We start from the raw sequence: 17,547 nt of genomic DNA, 5'->3' as shown, positions 1-17,547 counted from the left end.
AAAAGCCATTGCACCACTTTGAATGTATTTGTATGGTATTCAGTGACTATCAACATCCTTGTTTGACCTTTTGCATTATATGTATTTTCATTACTCTTTCAGGGGCACCAGCATTAATTCCTGGATCACTTTGAATTAAGACCATCATAATCAGTCTCACAAAGAAATTCAAAGTACCAATTTCCATTGCATTTTTTTTAATTCAACATCCATAAAGACCATGGCAGCTATCTACAATTATTCATAGAAAATTCAAGACTCTTTACTATAGCACATCTGCAGAACATTAGCTATAACCATATGTAATTTTAAATAATAAACCTCTTGGATTTTTAGCAAAATTCCTGGAAACCAATACTGGACAGACAAGCCTACAGACAGAGACAATGATTTCTATAGAGTGTCTACATCTGTCGGACCCTAGATACTGTATTCAACCCAATAAGCGCCCATGTCCCTAGAAGTGCCCCTCCCCCTTTTGAGGCCTTAATTTGAATTGTATAGATTTGCTATCATTTTGTCTTATTAAGCACCTTTCATTTTTTCAATTTTCTTCACGACAAGCTGGGCGCTTATTGGGTCAAATATGGTATTAGTGAAATGGGAGAACACAACAGAAATTGAGAATAACTGATCAGTTTTAACATTTGTTAGTTTTGTATCACAATACTTCTATCACTTGAATAAACACATAGGTCATACCAACATACTAGCAAAACTATAAATCAATATCAAGGAAACACATTTGTATTGAGATTCATTTACATCAGAATATTAAAGTCCCAAGATTATGAAACATTCCTAAATTTAAAACAGTAGAACAGTCCTAATTAAGTCATCACAGATGATGTCACAAAAAGTTAATGATTTTTTCGTGGATAAGCAGACTTGTTTCATGATTCTAAAGTCAGATAATCTTACTTCCAGATAGTTTTGACCATATCATGCTGCCACAAGTTACTTATATTTGAAGATGTCGTCATTACCTGTTCGTGCGTGTGTTGTGAAACGTCCCTGCCATTGATCACTAAAACCTGGTCACCCTCGTTTAGACGTGGGAAGGCCAGATCTGCCGGCGTACTGGGAGCAACTCGAGATACAATGATGGGCATGCCCTGGTCTGCCCCTCCCTGTAGAACAAAGATTAAAAGTTCATATAATGGCTGCAATCATCAAAAAATCCCTAAAAAGAATGTTGTATGGGACAATTATCATTGATAATCAGCTGTGGAACATTCTGAAAGCATAAAAGCAAAGAAATAAACAATTTACTGAAATCCGAGTAACTTGTTATGTTATAAGAATTTGAGCGATATAATTATGAGGAAAACTTATGTAGAAGGAGGAAGATCTCTTTTGTTGGCCTTGAGTATATTTTTTAAAACATTTGACTGACCTTGACATTGAACCCGAACCGCCCCTGCTCATCAGGGTTCATCCGGATGGTAACCAGACCATGTCCTTCAGGGTAACCATTGCCGTTTGGCTGAAACAAGGAAATTTATAAACGTTTAATTTCAATATGATTAATTTCCTGTTTTTATATCAATTACGTTAATTTCAGTAAAATTAATTCAAGGCATTTTACACAAGTGTCCATCGATAATTCAGTATAACTAATTATTGGTATTGTTCTTAAACACTCAAAAGATTCTGCGAATCAAAAATGAACAACGGTGAATCCTTTCAATCCAACAACAGGGCGATAGGGGACAAAGGAAACCCATTAAACAAACTTGGTTCCTCATTACCCAAAGATGCTGCAAACCAATAAAATCAAATTCTAACAATCCTTCAGCAGAGCAAAGATTTTATAGAATTAAATTTGTTGTAGATTTCAATTATTGGGCCTAGTCTCTATGACCTCTAGTGGTCTACAGGGCTGTGAATTACACAAAATCAGTTTATATTTTCATCAAAGGATGTAACAGGTAAAATACAAAACAACTCTTTTGATTTCTACTTAATTGCTCTATGTAATTTCTTCTATAGTATATGTACATAATAATGTATTAAGTATGTTTTTCAATAACATGTACAAGCTTTGTGAACAATGTTATTTTATAGATCCAGTCAAATGTGAATACATTGCTTTTAAAAATATGCTTTTGTATACATGTAATCCTGTGGAGAGGGTGTATGTAGGCTTTGCCTGCTGCCCAATCCAAATTGAATCTTTAATATAACATTTTTGAAATGAAAATTTCTAATTCGGAACAAGAATTTTAAAACTTGATTCCTCCAAGTGAAAACATGAAAACCTTAAAAGGGTTATATGGCTTTACAAATGATTGTCCCTTACATGCATGGTGTAATTGTAATCAAGTAATAGATTGTAATTAATTAATCAACTGTAATCAGTAATTGAAGGCTATTTTGATTACTTGTAATGGTAATCAATTTTGGTTAACCTTTCACAAACAAAGTCAAATAACTCAGCTAACAAGCAGCCAACAATATAAAACTTAAATATCAAATTTCCAGTTATTTTCAATGTTGTCCTATTTTATTTACAGATTAGTGAAGTAAACATCTTTTACCTGAGGTATGGGGTCTACACTCCAGTGACACTCGTAAAGGTAAGTCCTTTTGTTTCCTACTGTTGATACGACCAATGTCATTGTATTAGAAGTCACCATGAATCATTAACATTAACGATCTTATGAAAACTTGCCCACTGTAAACATTTCATCCTGGTTGGCTACATCTTGTTCTTTGATCAGGCCTTATAAGTATAATGCATGCAGACAGGACAGCACAAAATATTGAAACAAATTCTAGATCCCTGAGAAAAATCACCTCCAAATAAGCACACTTGTATCATTCTAGCCTTTCCATCCTTTTAATTTAATGATATGACGGCATCCACAAATCAATGCCGATTCAATTTCAGCGAGCAAGAGATTTCACTCATTTCTATCATGTTGAAAACAATTGTGTGGTGTTTACGTCAGAAAGCCATACACTGTCGCTCAACTCTGATAAGTGCAGCAATGGACAATCTGTGATGACGTTTTCTTCCTTCCTGCAGACCGTCCTTACATAACATGGCATACAAGATAAACAACTTATGTACTACATCGACACCAATCCAATCTATAACCTACGTAGTCATCATAATCCAATTAATTGTGTTCAATAGCATTCTGTATCAAACTTGCAGCGAGTGGTTTTCGAGCCGAGTATTTTGGTGTGGAGGAAGGAAACCTATGTGTAAACATACAGGAAATGTGTGGGCAGACTCCAAAACAGTACACCACTAAATGTTGTCCCACAAGGCTGACCTTAGAGGTCAAACCTAAAATATACACATGTAAATACCAACATTGTGTACACCAGATCAAAGTGCCTTCCCCAACATGGTGCTACAGTCTGTACAACATATTACATTGGAGTGGCATTAACGACATACTACATTGGAATGGCATTAACCAATACCCACATCACTGTTAATTTAACACACAAAAACTCTACACGTCAAAAGTATAAAAGACTTTCCAATTTTCCATTCTACAAGTCAAAGTATACAAGACTTTTCAATTTTCCAAGTTTAACTAAAATTGTTCACAAATGATACCTTCCACAGTCAAATTTTTTAGAATATTTGTAGTTTATTAAAAAATATTTCTGCAAGAAGTTCATCACTGTCTGAGTTTCCTAACTATAAACCTACATTTCCACCTATCCAATAGCTCAAATAGCTTGCCGTCTGCTGTATCTAGCTGAACACCCACACACAGCAGACCTGTAAACATTCCTTCTTAGCGTGTCAATAAAACGCCCACATACATTTTTCCAGGAAATGTTTGTTATCTTTTGTTCCCCGACATGAAACTTGCAGGCCCGTTATACATAACGGTGATTATTGTACAAGACAGGTAAACTTTACAAGTGGTGGTGGGGGGTGGGGGGGGAGGGGGGGGGGAGTTGATGAGGGGGGGAGCATCTCTATTATAGTATCTTTCTTATAGGGTATGGAAGGGGGGAACGGAAGATAAAGGAGTGAAGGGAAACAGAGGCATAGGACATGAGGAAAGATGGAGAGATGAAAAAGAGATGAAGAAGGGGTTGAGAGAAGTGATAGGGGTGAGGGAAGAGATAAGGGAGATGGAAGACAGGAGAGGATGAAGGAATGTAATGTAGAAAGGAAAGAGGAAAGGAGAGATTTAGTCAGAGAGTAAGTATTAACAATCATAATTGAGTTAAGTGGACATTGTTAAAAGAGAGAACAGATTAATCTCTGCGAAAATGAATGAAGATCAAGGTCATTCATTTCAACAAGCTTGGTAGCCTTTCATTCTAGCATACTACATGCACAATATCGGATCTCTCTGTCCCTTTATCATATTAAACAAGCTGATCAAAAATGTCCTGGTTTCACTTCTGTGATCTTTGATGAATGTCTAGGTCATTCATTTAAACGAAATTGGTAGCTCTCTCTCCAAGTATGCTACAGGCCAAATATCAGATCCATGTGGAACTCTAAGCTCCAAACAAGATATTGTTTGGAAATTTTATAATATCAAAATCTTGCGATCTTGGATGAAGGTAAATGTCATTCATTTGAACAACCTTGGTTGCCATGATCTTGACATTCTACAAGCCCAATCCCAGGTTTCTTGACCATGTGATTCAGAAAGTCTATCTATACTGTAATCACGCATAGTTTATAATGAAATTGATGCTTGTAGAAAGTATTCTCAATAAACGATGAATCACAGGAAATCAAAGCCTGAGATTAAGTCTGGATCTGGATACAGGGTACTGTGTGTTAATTACAGGCGTTCAGTACAGGTATTTAAACAAACCGAGATTAAATGCTAAAGCAACTTCATGAGTTTAGAAATTTCCAAATTTGCTGTTAGTTTAAAGAACAAATTTCTTTTTTGTGAAGTATGTGAACAATACACTTCTATAAAACATACATTTCTACTTTCCTAAAAAGGACATTGCAGTAGGAAATGTACCACAATCAGCTGAACCTGTTCAGTCTGAACAAGGTTTATTCCATATGTTGCCTGCCATACTGAAATAGTCTCCATTCTCCTGTCAAGTATTAATTCTTTCATAAAACTCAGATCATCCCATCTTCATCAATAAGTTTCCCAATTTTTTACCCAAGCCCCTCTTCTTATTCCCTCTCAACTTACTACCATCACTTTGAATTGCATTTTGATTATAAACTTCAAACAATTTTGATGTAGGTTTTAAATTATTCAGAAAGTAAATCCAAATAATGACACTAGCCATTGATAGATTAAATAAAGTAACACGTAAAACTACACATGTTGTTGGACATTTTCTTTAGAACTTCTATGGGAGACCCGTAATAACTGCTCTCCTGAGAAAGAATCAGGAAAGCATACAAAATACATAAGGAGTTTTAAAGATTTGAAAGTCACCCTTTTCATGACCAATGATCTATTCCACAGCTTTTTTTTTTATTCATTTGATAAACTTTTGCTATTTCGTACAACTTGTTTACATGATGAGAACCCTTACCTAATCATTCAATGGCACAACCCTATACAGCTGACAACCAACTTAATATTCAAATTAACTGCCAGGTATCACTGAACTAATTTACATATCACTGTCGTGTTCATCAAAAAGCTTGCTAATGTCAGATGAATTCACGGTACAATCAAATCCAGACGTGCTTCTCATACAGATGTGACTATCTGGGCCATCGCACACATATATTTAAATCCATCTCGTAATCAAGCTATTTTATAGAAGTGAGAAAAACCAGTTAAATATGCATATCTCTGCATTAGACTGTCTATACAGTATATACACTATAGGTATGAGGATTCCACTTTCCAAGTTATATATTTCCTTTTTTTAGGAAACCAGTTTTTACGAGCAAGACATAAACTTGACAGAAACTTTAAGTTTGTAAGGTTTAACATTCTAACACCTGTACTTTCTAGCTTTCTGCCACAAACTAAATATCTCCACTACATTTCTTATTTGTGCTAAAATATGATAACTGGTATGAAAATCTCATTTTTCTATGACATTAACACACATACAGATAGGAACTACAGTGTATGTGTGAATTAGTCACTAACCACTCAAAACCAGTTCTGCACTATAAACATTAAAACACAACCTGTTTTAAACATACATAATATGATCTACTGCTAACTTCAAATGAATCTTACATAGTGCTGTATAGACATTAGCAGTGGAGTACTTAAGAGATATCTTCATTATTACTGTAATTCAATAATGTCATTGGTGACCTTGACCTTTTATTTTGACAGGGTCAAGGTCATATGGCCCTCATAATATTCAAACAGGCAGACCGTTTTAGTTTATGAAAAAAAAATTGTCCAAATCTTTTTCTTCAATATTTAATTCCTTTCACTTAACTGAATAAGAGAAATATCTATATATTTCCTGCATTATCTTGTACCTGGTAAACTAAAATTTGAAAGTATAACTTGTCCTACATTTTGTCAAAACCATAAAAGATTTCTATATCTCAAAACAACTCACCTCTAGAACTGTGAAATTAAGCTCAACTACCAAAACTAAAATCCAGTGTTTCATCACAGGAGCATGTATGTGGTGATATAAAGTTTTTACAACTGTTGTACACTGGGTTGTAACAGATAGAGTTGTTGACCACTACTCAGGGTAAATACACCAATCTACAGTAGATACGTGTCACCTTTCTGTTTAATGTCTATTACAACAATCATTTACTGGTAGTGTTTAGTGGGTAGATAGCTAGACAGGTATTACCGTATTTGACCCAATACGTGCCTATGTCCCTATAAGCGCCCCTCCCCCTTTTTGAGGCCTGGATTTCAATTGCCCATGCATAAATAAAGACCAAAACTTCACAAAACTGTATAGATTTGCAAAAATTTCGTCTAATTAGCACCTTTTCATTTTTTTCAATTTTTCAAACGCCATGTGCGCATATTGGATTGAATACGGTAGGTAATTTTATGAATGTTCTGGTAACGTTTTAGGATCAGTATTTATCTTGACTTCTCTGTTCTCTTAATTATCAAAAATTAACAAGACAAATTAACTGATTATAGACAATGGAAGTCTGTAGCTGTACAGACGTTTTAGAAAATCCCCCCACTAATCCATTAGGTTTAATAGTTATCCTAGGTGAAATGTTTCCTAGCCACAATCATTTCCCTGTTACAGACAGCCTACCACAGATATACCGTTCTACCTGATTCTGTATTTTACACATGAATCATTCATTAAAAATGTTTATAATCACCAAGGCACTCGAGTTTACCTGTTATCCTGCCCAGGTAAATCTCGTCAACCTAGAACGTGCCAGGTGAGAGGTCATTGATATCACAACTAGAGAATGTGCAAGGTCAGAGTTCATTGTATAATAGAAAACAGGGAGTGCATACACAGAGCAAAAAGAATTTTAAAAGCAAAACTTCTTATTTTTTCTATACTGTATACATTATAAGCCTTGAATTTCTGAAGAATTCTATTTCATTCATCTTATACAAAAATCGGAGACTTTAAAATTCATCTGGCTTTCATACCCGTCTCGGCTTCTTTGTGTGCTTTTTGTGTGGTTGACAAAGTGGAATCTCACTGACAAGACGGACAACCTTTATGAGATATCATCACATTTAAAACATTTCTATATATTAAACTTGATATTGAATTTGTAAAAACCTGTACATGCCACATAATTATTAAACCACCACACTGGCACATCAGGGAAATTATAAAGGAGATTTTAGTTTATAAGTTGTTGTACCCAAGCTAACCAGACAAGGATTTAATTACAATTTGGAAATTTTAAAGATTTATATATTTTGTAGTTTGCCACCATGAATTCAAAATTTTAGATTTATTAAATAAGCAGGTTAAATTTCTTGGTCATGACAACTTAAAATATTGATACACTCTAAACTTTTAATTGAAAAGAGAAAAACTACACAACTCTGATATGATGATAAATGAATATTGCCATTAGCCGATTATCTTCACTGTTCACTAAACTCAATACTTAAGGGAAATTCCACTCATCTAACACCTTATAAACTCAAAATGTAATTAAAACCATCACAAATGTAATTCAAATGGATAATCAAAAATCATCAAGCATTTATTAAAAGTAATTGAAACAAAATTCCTAGATGTGGAATGCTGATTTGTAATTGATGTTTTATCTGATAATTAAAACAGGCTTAACTAAATTACATTAATATGATCCTAAATATGTTTCTTCTTAATAAGAATCAAATCGATTCAAACGTCATCAGGTACAAACAAAATTTTTAAAATTTTTCTTCCTTCAGCAAATATTTCATTAGAGGAACACATATACCACAGTATTTAATTAAAACAGCGACGGTAATAAATGACACGTTATCACACTTGCTAATTAGACATGCTAAGATTACGTTGTCTGAGGTACCGATATGACAACTTTATGTAAATGAGACTTCTCTACAGCTCTGATTCATATAACAGCCATAATGGTGAGAGCTTGAAGGTGAGATGTGAAGTTGTGGCGGGATGTGATAAGACTTTATCAAGGTGTTGGAATGTAGAGTACAGCTTATCACCCTACACTTCCACAAACTCGCCACCACACGACATGTTCTAGGTTCAAATGACATGTTATTTTGGAAGTTTGGACCAAACATCTCTCACCCATGGGACTTATTCATGTACCACGTGATACCTGATAACGTTTGTGCGGGACTATTGTTTCTATTGGTGATGGAATGATGTTAGAAGATGATATCCCGCGCTAACGTCATTTCAGGGGGTAAATTACAAAAAGTTATGTTACATCACCACTGGTGATACTAGTCCCATACAAACATTATTAGTTATCACATGGTACATGAATTAGTCATATTACCCATACACATATTTTGATTATATTTACCATTCATTTGGTAACCATAACAACTTGATAACTTTACGATTGTTTTTGCCTTGCTTCGAAACCCCTATATATAACAAATTTTCGTTATTGAAACAGGTGATAAGACAAATTACAAGTATCCATACGTCACATCAAGTCACACAGTTTTAACAAAATTGATCCTAAGACTAAAGAGTTATTTGCGATTTTACAAAATCTGTGTACATAATGACCTCGGGTTACAAAGAGATTTGGACAATAGTATTTCTACAAATGGTCCCAACATAATGGTGAAGATTCTTGAAATTAATCCAGTTAATGTGGAAAAAAGACAGGGTGATTCCAGTATACATCCCCACCCAATGTTACTGTAAGGGGAAATAAAAAACAAAAGCTGATATGAGTGGCCTGAATGCCTAAAACACAAGCTGAGATAAGTGGCCTGAATGCCTAAAACACAAGCTGAGATGAGTGGCCTGAATGACTAAAACACAAGCTGAGATGAGTGATCTGAATGACTTAAACACAAGCTGAGATGAGTGGCCTGAATGACTTAAACACAAGCTGAGATGAGTGGCCTGAATGACTTAAACACAAGCTGAGATGAGTGACCTGAATGACTTAAACACAAGCTGAGATGAGTGGCCTGAATGACTTAAACACAAGCTGAGATGAGTGGCCTGAATGACTTAAACACAAGCTGAGATGAGTGACCTGAATAACTTAAACACAAAGCTGAGATGAGTGACCTGAATGACTTAAACACAAGCTGAGATGAGTGGCCTGAATGACTTAAACACAAGCTGAGATGAGTGACCTGAATGACTTAAACAAAAGCTGAGATGAGTGGCCTGAATGACTTAAACACAAGCTGAGATGAGTGACCTGAATGACTTAAACACAAGCTGAGATGAGTGGCCTGAATGACTTAAACACAAGCTGAGATGAGTGACCTGAATGACTTAAACAAAAGCTGAGATGAGTCGCCTGAATGACTTAAACACAAGCTGAGATGAGTGACCTGAATGACTTAAACAAAAGCTGAGATGTATGGCCTGAATGACTTAAACACAAGCTGAGATGAGTGGCCTGAATGACTTAAACACAAGCTGAGATGAGTGATCTGAATGACTTAAACAAAAGCCGAGATAAGTGGCCTGAATGACTTACGTTCTGGCTGACCTGGACTAAGCCAAAGGCTATAGAAGAGCCTATCCGACACTGGCGTACCACCAGGCTGTGATTATTGTGTGGTGAATCTGGTCCAGACTCCCCACCATCCTTGCTGGACTCCGGGACCACCGCATCCTTTCCGGACGGATTATCTGTATCCTGGATGTGATTAGGAGTGACTGATAATCCACTAGACTTGTGGGATATACTACCCAGCTTAGCAACTTTAGATAGACCCCCGTGTAATTTATGAAATAGTTTTTCCGCGTCTGTAAAATTTGTTGTTGATCTGGTGTAAAATGTACCTGGTCCGGCGCGAGATTCACTTCCTGCACTTTTAGAACGAGGCGGTCTCCTCAATTTTGGACGACATCTATGTTTTGGCTGTAATTCCTGGCGTTGACGAGTTCCATACCGTTCTGAACATTCACGCTCTAATCGTAATCTTTGCTGTAGCGGATCATCATATATCTCCTCTGATTTTTCCAAAACTATGTCTTTTATACGGTCAGCCAGAGATTTGTGTCCACTAGGTTCAACATGTCGATTCAAAACGGAATCATCCACGGATGCTCCACCAGCCAATTGTCTAACAACAGATGGCACTTCAGCAGCTGACTTTTGAGATGGTTTGGAGCCAGACTTTAATTTTTTACCTGAACCAGATGAGATACTGTGTCTGCGCTGGAGTCGTTCCGGTTTTGGTTTATGATTGCGACTAGGAATAGTAATATTTGTGGCCATACATACCATATTATAATATTGGGTTTAATGTGAGGAATGCCAGGGCCACCTGTATCACGGGTTGTAAAGATCAGACCGGTCTATAATCCACGGTTTGTTCCGATATAATGTAACGTGTCTAAAGAGAGTTTAGCTTTTATCACCAAACATGGCAAAACATAACATTCCTTGTAAAGTAATTTTTCACAAACGACAACAGCGCGTTCTAATTTCACCGATAACCATTACCTGTACTGATGGTATATGCACACTTGATGGTGAGAGTACATCCCTGTATAACCAAACAACTGTTAAAATTAATTCCGAACTATGAACAAAGCGGCTTCATTCTTACAGCTGATTTCACTTTCTATAAATCCCAGTCAAATCTGCACACTGCTATCCTTCACAGACTGATTGATTTGTGCCAGAATCCACAATACTGGGATTTAGAAAATACTGCTGGCAGCACAAATCAATTTTACCTGAACTAATACCATATAGAGAAAGAAATCTACGCAAATCAAAATGTATAATGCTTCTTTTGTGAAAATAGTTCTGGATTGTCAACACTGGGCTGTTTATGTAACAACCTTGACGAGATCAAATTTATCCGAACACGCTCCTTTGTCAGACTAACAGTAATCTTTCACAGGTCAATATGCAGTGAAGTGGTAGTAGGCCTGCAATGCTTATTAAACATCAGCATTCACTTTTCTCTCCAGAACGGAGTATGTACATATATATATATGTAAACATTTTGATGTGTCATTGAAGTTTTTTATCACCCACAAAAGAATGGTTCATAACATTTCACTATAGAATCAGCACAATATGTCCTTTTGAAAGATTTTTCCTAAATATCTTTCCCGAACACATTGGAATGTCTCTGCCTTCTTGTATCTACTTTCTTTTTGCTGCCACAACAAAGTTTAATGGTATATTAAATTCCACCATCGACTATATCAGTTACTTCCATTATTTTCTTTGCTCTGGCCTGCATTCCGAGATTCACCAACTGTCGTCTGCTCGAAGTGTGACACAGCCGTAACACCAGATAAATGTCTAATATTCCAAAGCTTGTAGTGAATATTCAGTTGAACATCCTGGTATGACAGGTTGTCTTACGAATGTGAGTCGTCGCCTGCATGACACTACGGTGACGTTTGCTCACATACAATTTCAAATCTCCACTTTTTAAAACCACTGATTCAATCCATTATAAAGCCTTTTCACTATGGAAATCTCGGCTGACAGCACATATATACACCAACACTCGGCTCATCTTACATAGCGTCCTCTATAAATATAAATTATGCTTTATATTATAAATCTTTTCGTTTATAATTGTAGCCACTTGAGACACGTGTACACCTGTCCTGGCACATTCTGTCTCCTCCTTTTTTACCAGCCATTATCCTCTCTCCCACATGACAGCAGTGTACAGTGGCATGCTTCATAAATTTCTCATTCAAATTCCACACGTACGTCTCCACTCGACATGTCACATGAAATATATAATTTAAAAGGAAACTTTCTAATAAAGTGTGTTTTACGCAGTGATAACACCTTCGTCTGCTACCTCACCTGACCTGCACTCACCACAGTCGCGGCTCTGACTACCAGTAGTAACCCCTAATAGGGGGCAGGCCGAATCAACACCCAGACAGGGATTGGGAAATATTTTTGGTATGTGATTGGCCCGACATATGGTGGCATGCGGTGTTGTTTTTTTATAAGTTTTTATCATCAGACTGTCAATGTTGACTTTCTGTATCAGGGACATTGATATGGGTTCTGAGTAATGGAGAAAACTTCTGAGATCAGTATAAATAACTTGTTCATGTCAAGTAATGGGACACATTCATTATAACAATCTTCAACTGATACACACAGAGATTTAAAAGGAATTTGCTGCTATATCAAAACAAGAGTTTACCAGACGACAGCCTCATACCACAACCAAGTATGCATTTGGCGGTCATGTTTTCCTAAACTGTTGACACAGAAAACAAAGTGTTTCTTGTTTCCTCTGCGAGAGACAGCCAATAACAGACTCAACACTTGAGCTAATCTTCATTTATACAAGTAAATATGCCACTAGTCCACACATTAACTATCCAAAATATTGACACTCAATCCTTTAGAAATGTTTACAGTCCATCCATTCAATGTTTATAAACGACCATATGGGTAAAGTAAAAACGCCTTTATATACAGGCATTCATATTAATTTGTAATTAATCTATACATAAAGTATTGAGAAATACAAATATAAACATATTACCACATTATTGCTGGCCCTTTCACTACTGTAACAGGAATGTTAAAGACTGTTTTATTGACTCAATCAAAGAGCGCAAAATACCCTATAAGAAGAAAACACGAATTATATACTGTTTATTTTTTTTCTTTGATGAAGGTTAAGTTTAAATTAGAGCTAGGCCACATTGACTTACTTTTGGGTTTTCATTATCAAGGTTAGGATAGAAAACACCTGGCCAGATGGGTTTATCCAGGTTTACACCTGACCAGATTGGTTTATCCAGGTTTACACCTGACCAGATTGGTTTATCCAGGTTTACACCTGACCAGATTGGGTTATCCAGGTTTACACCTGACCAGGTGGTTTATCCAGGTTTACACCTGACAAGGTGGGTTATCCAGATTTACACCTGATCAGGTGGGTTATCCAGGTTTACACCTGACCAGGTGGGTTATCCAGGTTTACACCTGACCAGGTGGGTTATCCAGGTTTACCCCTGACCAGGTGGGTTATCCAGGTTTACCCCTGACCAGATTGGTTTATCCAGGTTTACCACTGACCAGATAGGTTTATCCAGGTTTACACCTGACCAAGTGGGTTATCAAGGTTTACACCTGATCAGGTGGGTTATCCAGGTTTACATCTGACCACATTGGGTTATCCAGGTTTACACCTGACCAAGTGGGTTATCCAGGTTTACATCTGACCATATTGGGTTATCCAGGTTTACACCTGACCAGGTGGGTTATCCAGGTTTACACCTGACCAGATTGGTTTATCCAGGTTTACACCTGACCAGGTGGGTTATCCAGGTTTACACCTGACCAGGTGGGTTATCCAGGTTTACGCCTGGCCAGATGGGTTATCCAGGTTTACACCTGACCAGGTGGGTTATCCAGGTTTACACCTGACCAGATTGGTTTATCCAGGTTTACACCTGACCAGATTGGTTTATCCAGGTTTACACCTGACCAGGTGGGTTATCCAGGTTTACACCTGACCAGATGGGTTATCCAGGTTTACGCCTGACCAGCTGGGTTATCCAGGTTTACACCTGACCAGATTGGTTTATCCAGGTTTACACCTGACCAGATTTGTTTATCCAGGTTTACACCTGAGCAGGTGGGTTATCCAGGTTTACACCTGACCAGGTGGGTTATCCAGGTTTACACCTGACCAAGTGGGTTATTCAGGTTAGCTCACTAAACATACACACCTAGGAATCCCTGAATTAAAGCAACAGCCCAAATGTACACACAAGTACACTGTTACACAATCACGCTGAAAAATCCACATTGATTTTCGTTTTATTTGGTATTTATAGCTTTCAGCTGTAGGAGATAATAACTATTGATCCGACGGTGGCTCTCCCCACTACTCTGACAATGAGTCATAGTCTACTCTAGTACATACCCCAAACATAACTTACCTTTAATTCAATGGCTAATCAATACTTAGTGCCAAACCATAGCAAAAAGCAATCTGCACTAACATACTGATTTATAAGAGACTTTAGGTTTTTTTTGTGACCAAGAAACCACAGGTAAATCTGACAAAGATTATATAGCGAAACGACAGGAAAATTCTTAACAAGATGATATCACGAAACTGCAAGTAAATTCTTACAAAGATTACATAGAGAAACCACAGGTAAATTCTTACCAAGATTATATAAACAAACTACAGGTAAATTCTTACAAAGATTACATAGAGAAACCACAGGTAAATTCTTACCAAGATTATATAAACAAACTACAGGTAAATTCTTACAAAGATTACATAGAGAAACCACAGGTAAATTCTTACCAAGATTATATAAACAAACTACAGGTAAATTCTGACCAAGAATACATAGAAAAACCACAGGTAAATTCTGACCAAGATTATATAAACAAACTACAGGTAAATTCTTACCAAGATTATATAAACAAACTACAGGTAAATTCTTACAAAGATTACATAGAGAAACCACAGGTAAATTCTGACCAAGATTATATAAACAAACTACAGGTAAATTCTTACCAAGATTATATAAACAAACTACAGGTAAATTCTTACAAAGATTACATAGAGAAACCACAGGTAAATTCTTACCAAGATTATATAAACAAACTACAGGTAAATTCTTACCAAGATTGTATAACAAAACTACAGGTAAATTCTTACCAAGATTATATAAACAAACTACAGGTAAATTCTTACAAAGATTACATAGAGAAACCACAGGTAAATTCTTACCAAGATTATATAAACAAACTACAGGTAAATTCTGACCAAGAATACATAGAGAAACCACAGGTAAATTCTTACCAAGATTATATAAACAAACTACAGGTAAATTCTGACCAAGAATACATAGAGAAACCACAGGTAAATTCTTACCAAGATTACATAACAAAACTACAGGTAAATTCTGAACAAGATTACAAAGTGAAACCACAGGTAAATTATTACCAAGATTACATATAGCTAAACCACAGGAAAATTCTTACCAAGATTATACAGAGAAACCACAGGTAAATTCTGAACAAGATTACAAAGCGAAACCACAGGTAAATTCTTACCAAGATTACATCGCAAAACCATTCTGACCAATATTGAATAGAGAAATGACAGTGAAACTAAGAAATAATATTTAAGTTCTAATCAAGGTCAAAACTAATGGTAAGATTCTCATCAAGATTAAACTGTAATATATGTAATGATCAAAACTGCCAACAGTACGATTCTCATAAAAAATGTCTTGGTATATCTTTTTGAATGCCAACAAGTAAATGAAGCTGCAGATTAAGTCATCAGAATATTACATACTAGGCAAAACACATTGTATAAGATTCCCATTACACTATGAATGTGACTGAGAGATCTGACCACCGTGGATTTTGGACAGACTCAATGTGTTTTTGGACAGACTCAATGTGTTTTTGGACAGACTCAATGTGTTTTTGGACAGACTCAATGTGTTTTTGGACAGACTCAATGTGTTTTTGGACAGACTCAATGTGATTTTGGACAGACTCAATGTGTTTTTGGAGGTCTTAAACTGATAACACTTCTTGGACTGCCCTTACTTAATTACACCTACAAATTTTCAGTACCGTGAGTGCAACTGAAAAAGAACATTAAAATGTGTTTTTCTAGATAACGGCTGTCACAGTTTTTCTGAAGAGAAAAATCAAGACACAAATCTTAGAAAACCTTTATATACATCAGAATTTGTCCCTATTTAGTTTTTCTTTATGTCTGCAATGTAAATAAGGAATAAACTAAAAATTGTTGGCTACATTGAAGTTGTTTTGATACAGTCCTTGGAGATGCTATTAGGATCAATCTGGACGGAATTCTATGATTGTGCGTAGGCGTTCATGCTATTTGGTCTTCTCATTCAAACCACCATAGAGCCACATAGAGCCACATAGAGCAACCATATAGGGATTGGATTTCGTTTTTATGTTAACCATGCTTGTATGGAGCAATTCCTCTAAGAATATATTCTATGGGGCGCGTTAGCGCCCCATATTGAATATATTCTTAGAGGAATTGCTCCATACAAGCATGGTTAACATAAAAAAAACGAAATCCAATCCCTATATTTACACTCACACGACTTTTTATTTATATTTTATGCAATAAAATCGTCATTTGAAAGTGACGTAATTATTCAATAAAAGTCGGTCAAAAGTGGGAGGAGCTTACTCAAGTGAACAGCGAATGATGACGCTGCACGTAAGGTAGAATTATTCATCCGCGACGACAAAAAAGTTCAATATTTTAATGTAAAATAAACATGACAAACAAAGTAAATTTCAGAGATAATTTTATTTAATCAGATCAGAACTTTAAGTAGGTATTAAATTTTGCAAAAACTTCATATATAGCGTAATAACATTAAGTATTTGTTCTCGGCCACATGTGTGAACTCGGTGACTGTTATTGTGCAGCGAGGCGAGGCTGACGCACGCTTACACAGTGGAGTTTTCCGAAGTTGTCAAAACACCAGTGTTCAAGCTAAAAGTAGCTAAATTTGTTTGAGATTGTCGTCTGACTTGACGATATTACATCTTTCGGAGCCATGTGATTATATAATCTACGCTTATATCCATCGCTATCTAGGCTATAGATGGAACATCTTCACTTGTGTTCGATGGATACAATGTATTTGTGGTGACGCGTAACTGTCAACACGTGGATTACTAGCGGTGCATGTTTTATAATACACATGATTAAATTCTCAAAGAACAAAGACAAGAGGATATGTTTATAACTGACTTCTATCAGAAGGTCTCACGCCCGTCCACCCAAAAGACTCGATCGTATGACGAACACAGACGCAGAGGTAATGTTTACATTTGACACCCATCATTTTTAACAAAAATGAAAGCACGTCGCCCCCGGTCGGGATATTTTTTCCGTTTCTTTATACAATTGTTGATTTAAAAATTGTTTGAATCATATATAAATATAAAACATGTATTTATTGTTTACATTTTTCCAAAATTCTATGAAA

At 36.1% G+C, this 17,547-nt stretch overlaps 1 protein-coding gene across 7 annotated transcripts in view; it reads right to left on the bottom strand.

Moving 5' to 3' along the window:
• LOC138314455 (tyrosine-protein phosphatase non-receptor type 4-like) overlaps positions 1-17,547 on the bottom strand; it is a 120,838-nt gene that overhangs the window by 14,319 nt on the left and 88,972 nt on the right. For all 7 annotated transcript variants that reach the window (XM_069254809.1, XM_069254806.1, XM_069254804.1 and 4 more), the window contains 2 exons: positions 1,397-1,486; positions 987-1,130 (listed from right to left, as the gene is read on the bottom strand). In XM_069254809.1, coding sequence (XP_069110910.1) covers positions 987-1,130; positions 1,397-1,486 — 234 coding nt within the window. The remainder of the gene's footprint in view (positions 1-986; positions 1,131-1,396; positions 1,487-17,547) is intronic.

Source organism: Argopecten irradians, chromosome 2, assembly GCF_041381155.1.
Source record: "Argopecten irradians isolate NY chromosome 2, Ai_NY, whole genome shotgun sequence".
Classification (NCBI taxonomy): Eukaryota; Metazoa; Mollusca; class Bivalvia; order Pectinida; family Pectinidae; genus Argopecten; species Argopecten irradians.
This window is presented reverse-complemented; position numbering and strand designations above follow the sequence as displayed.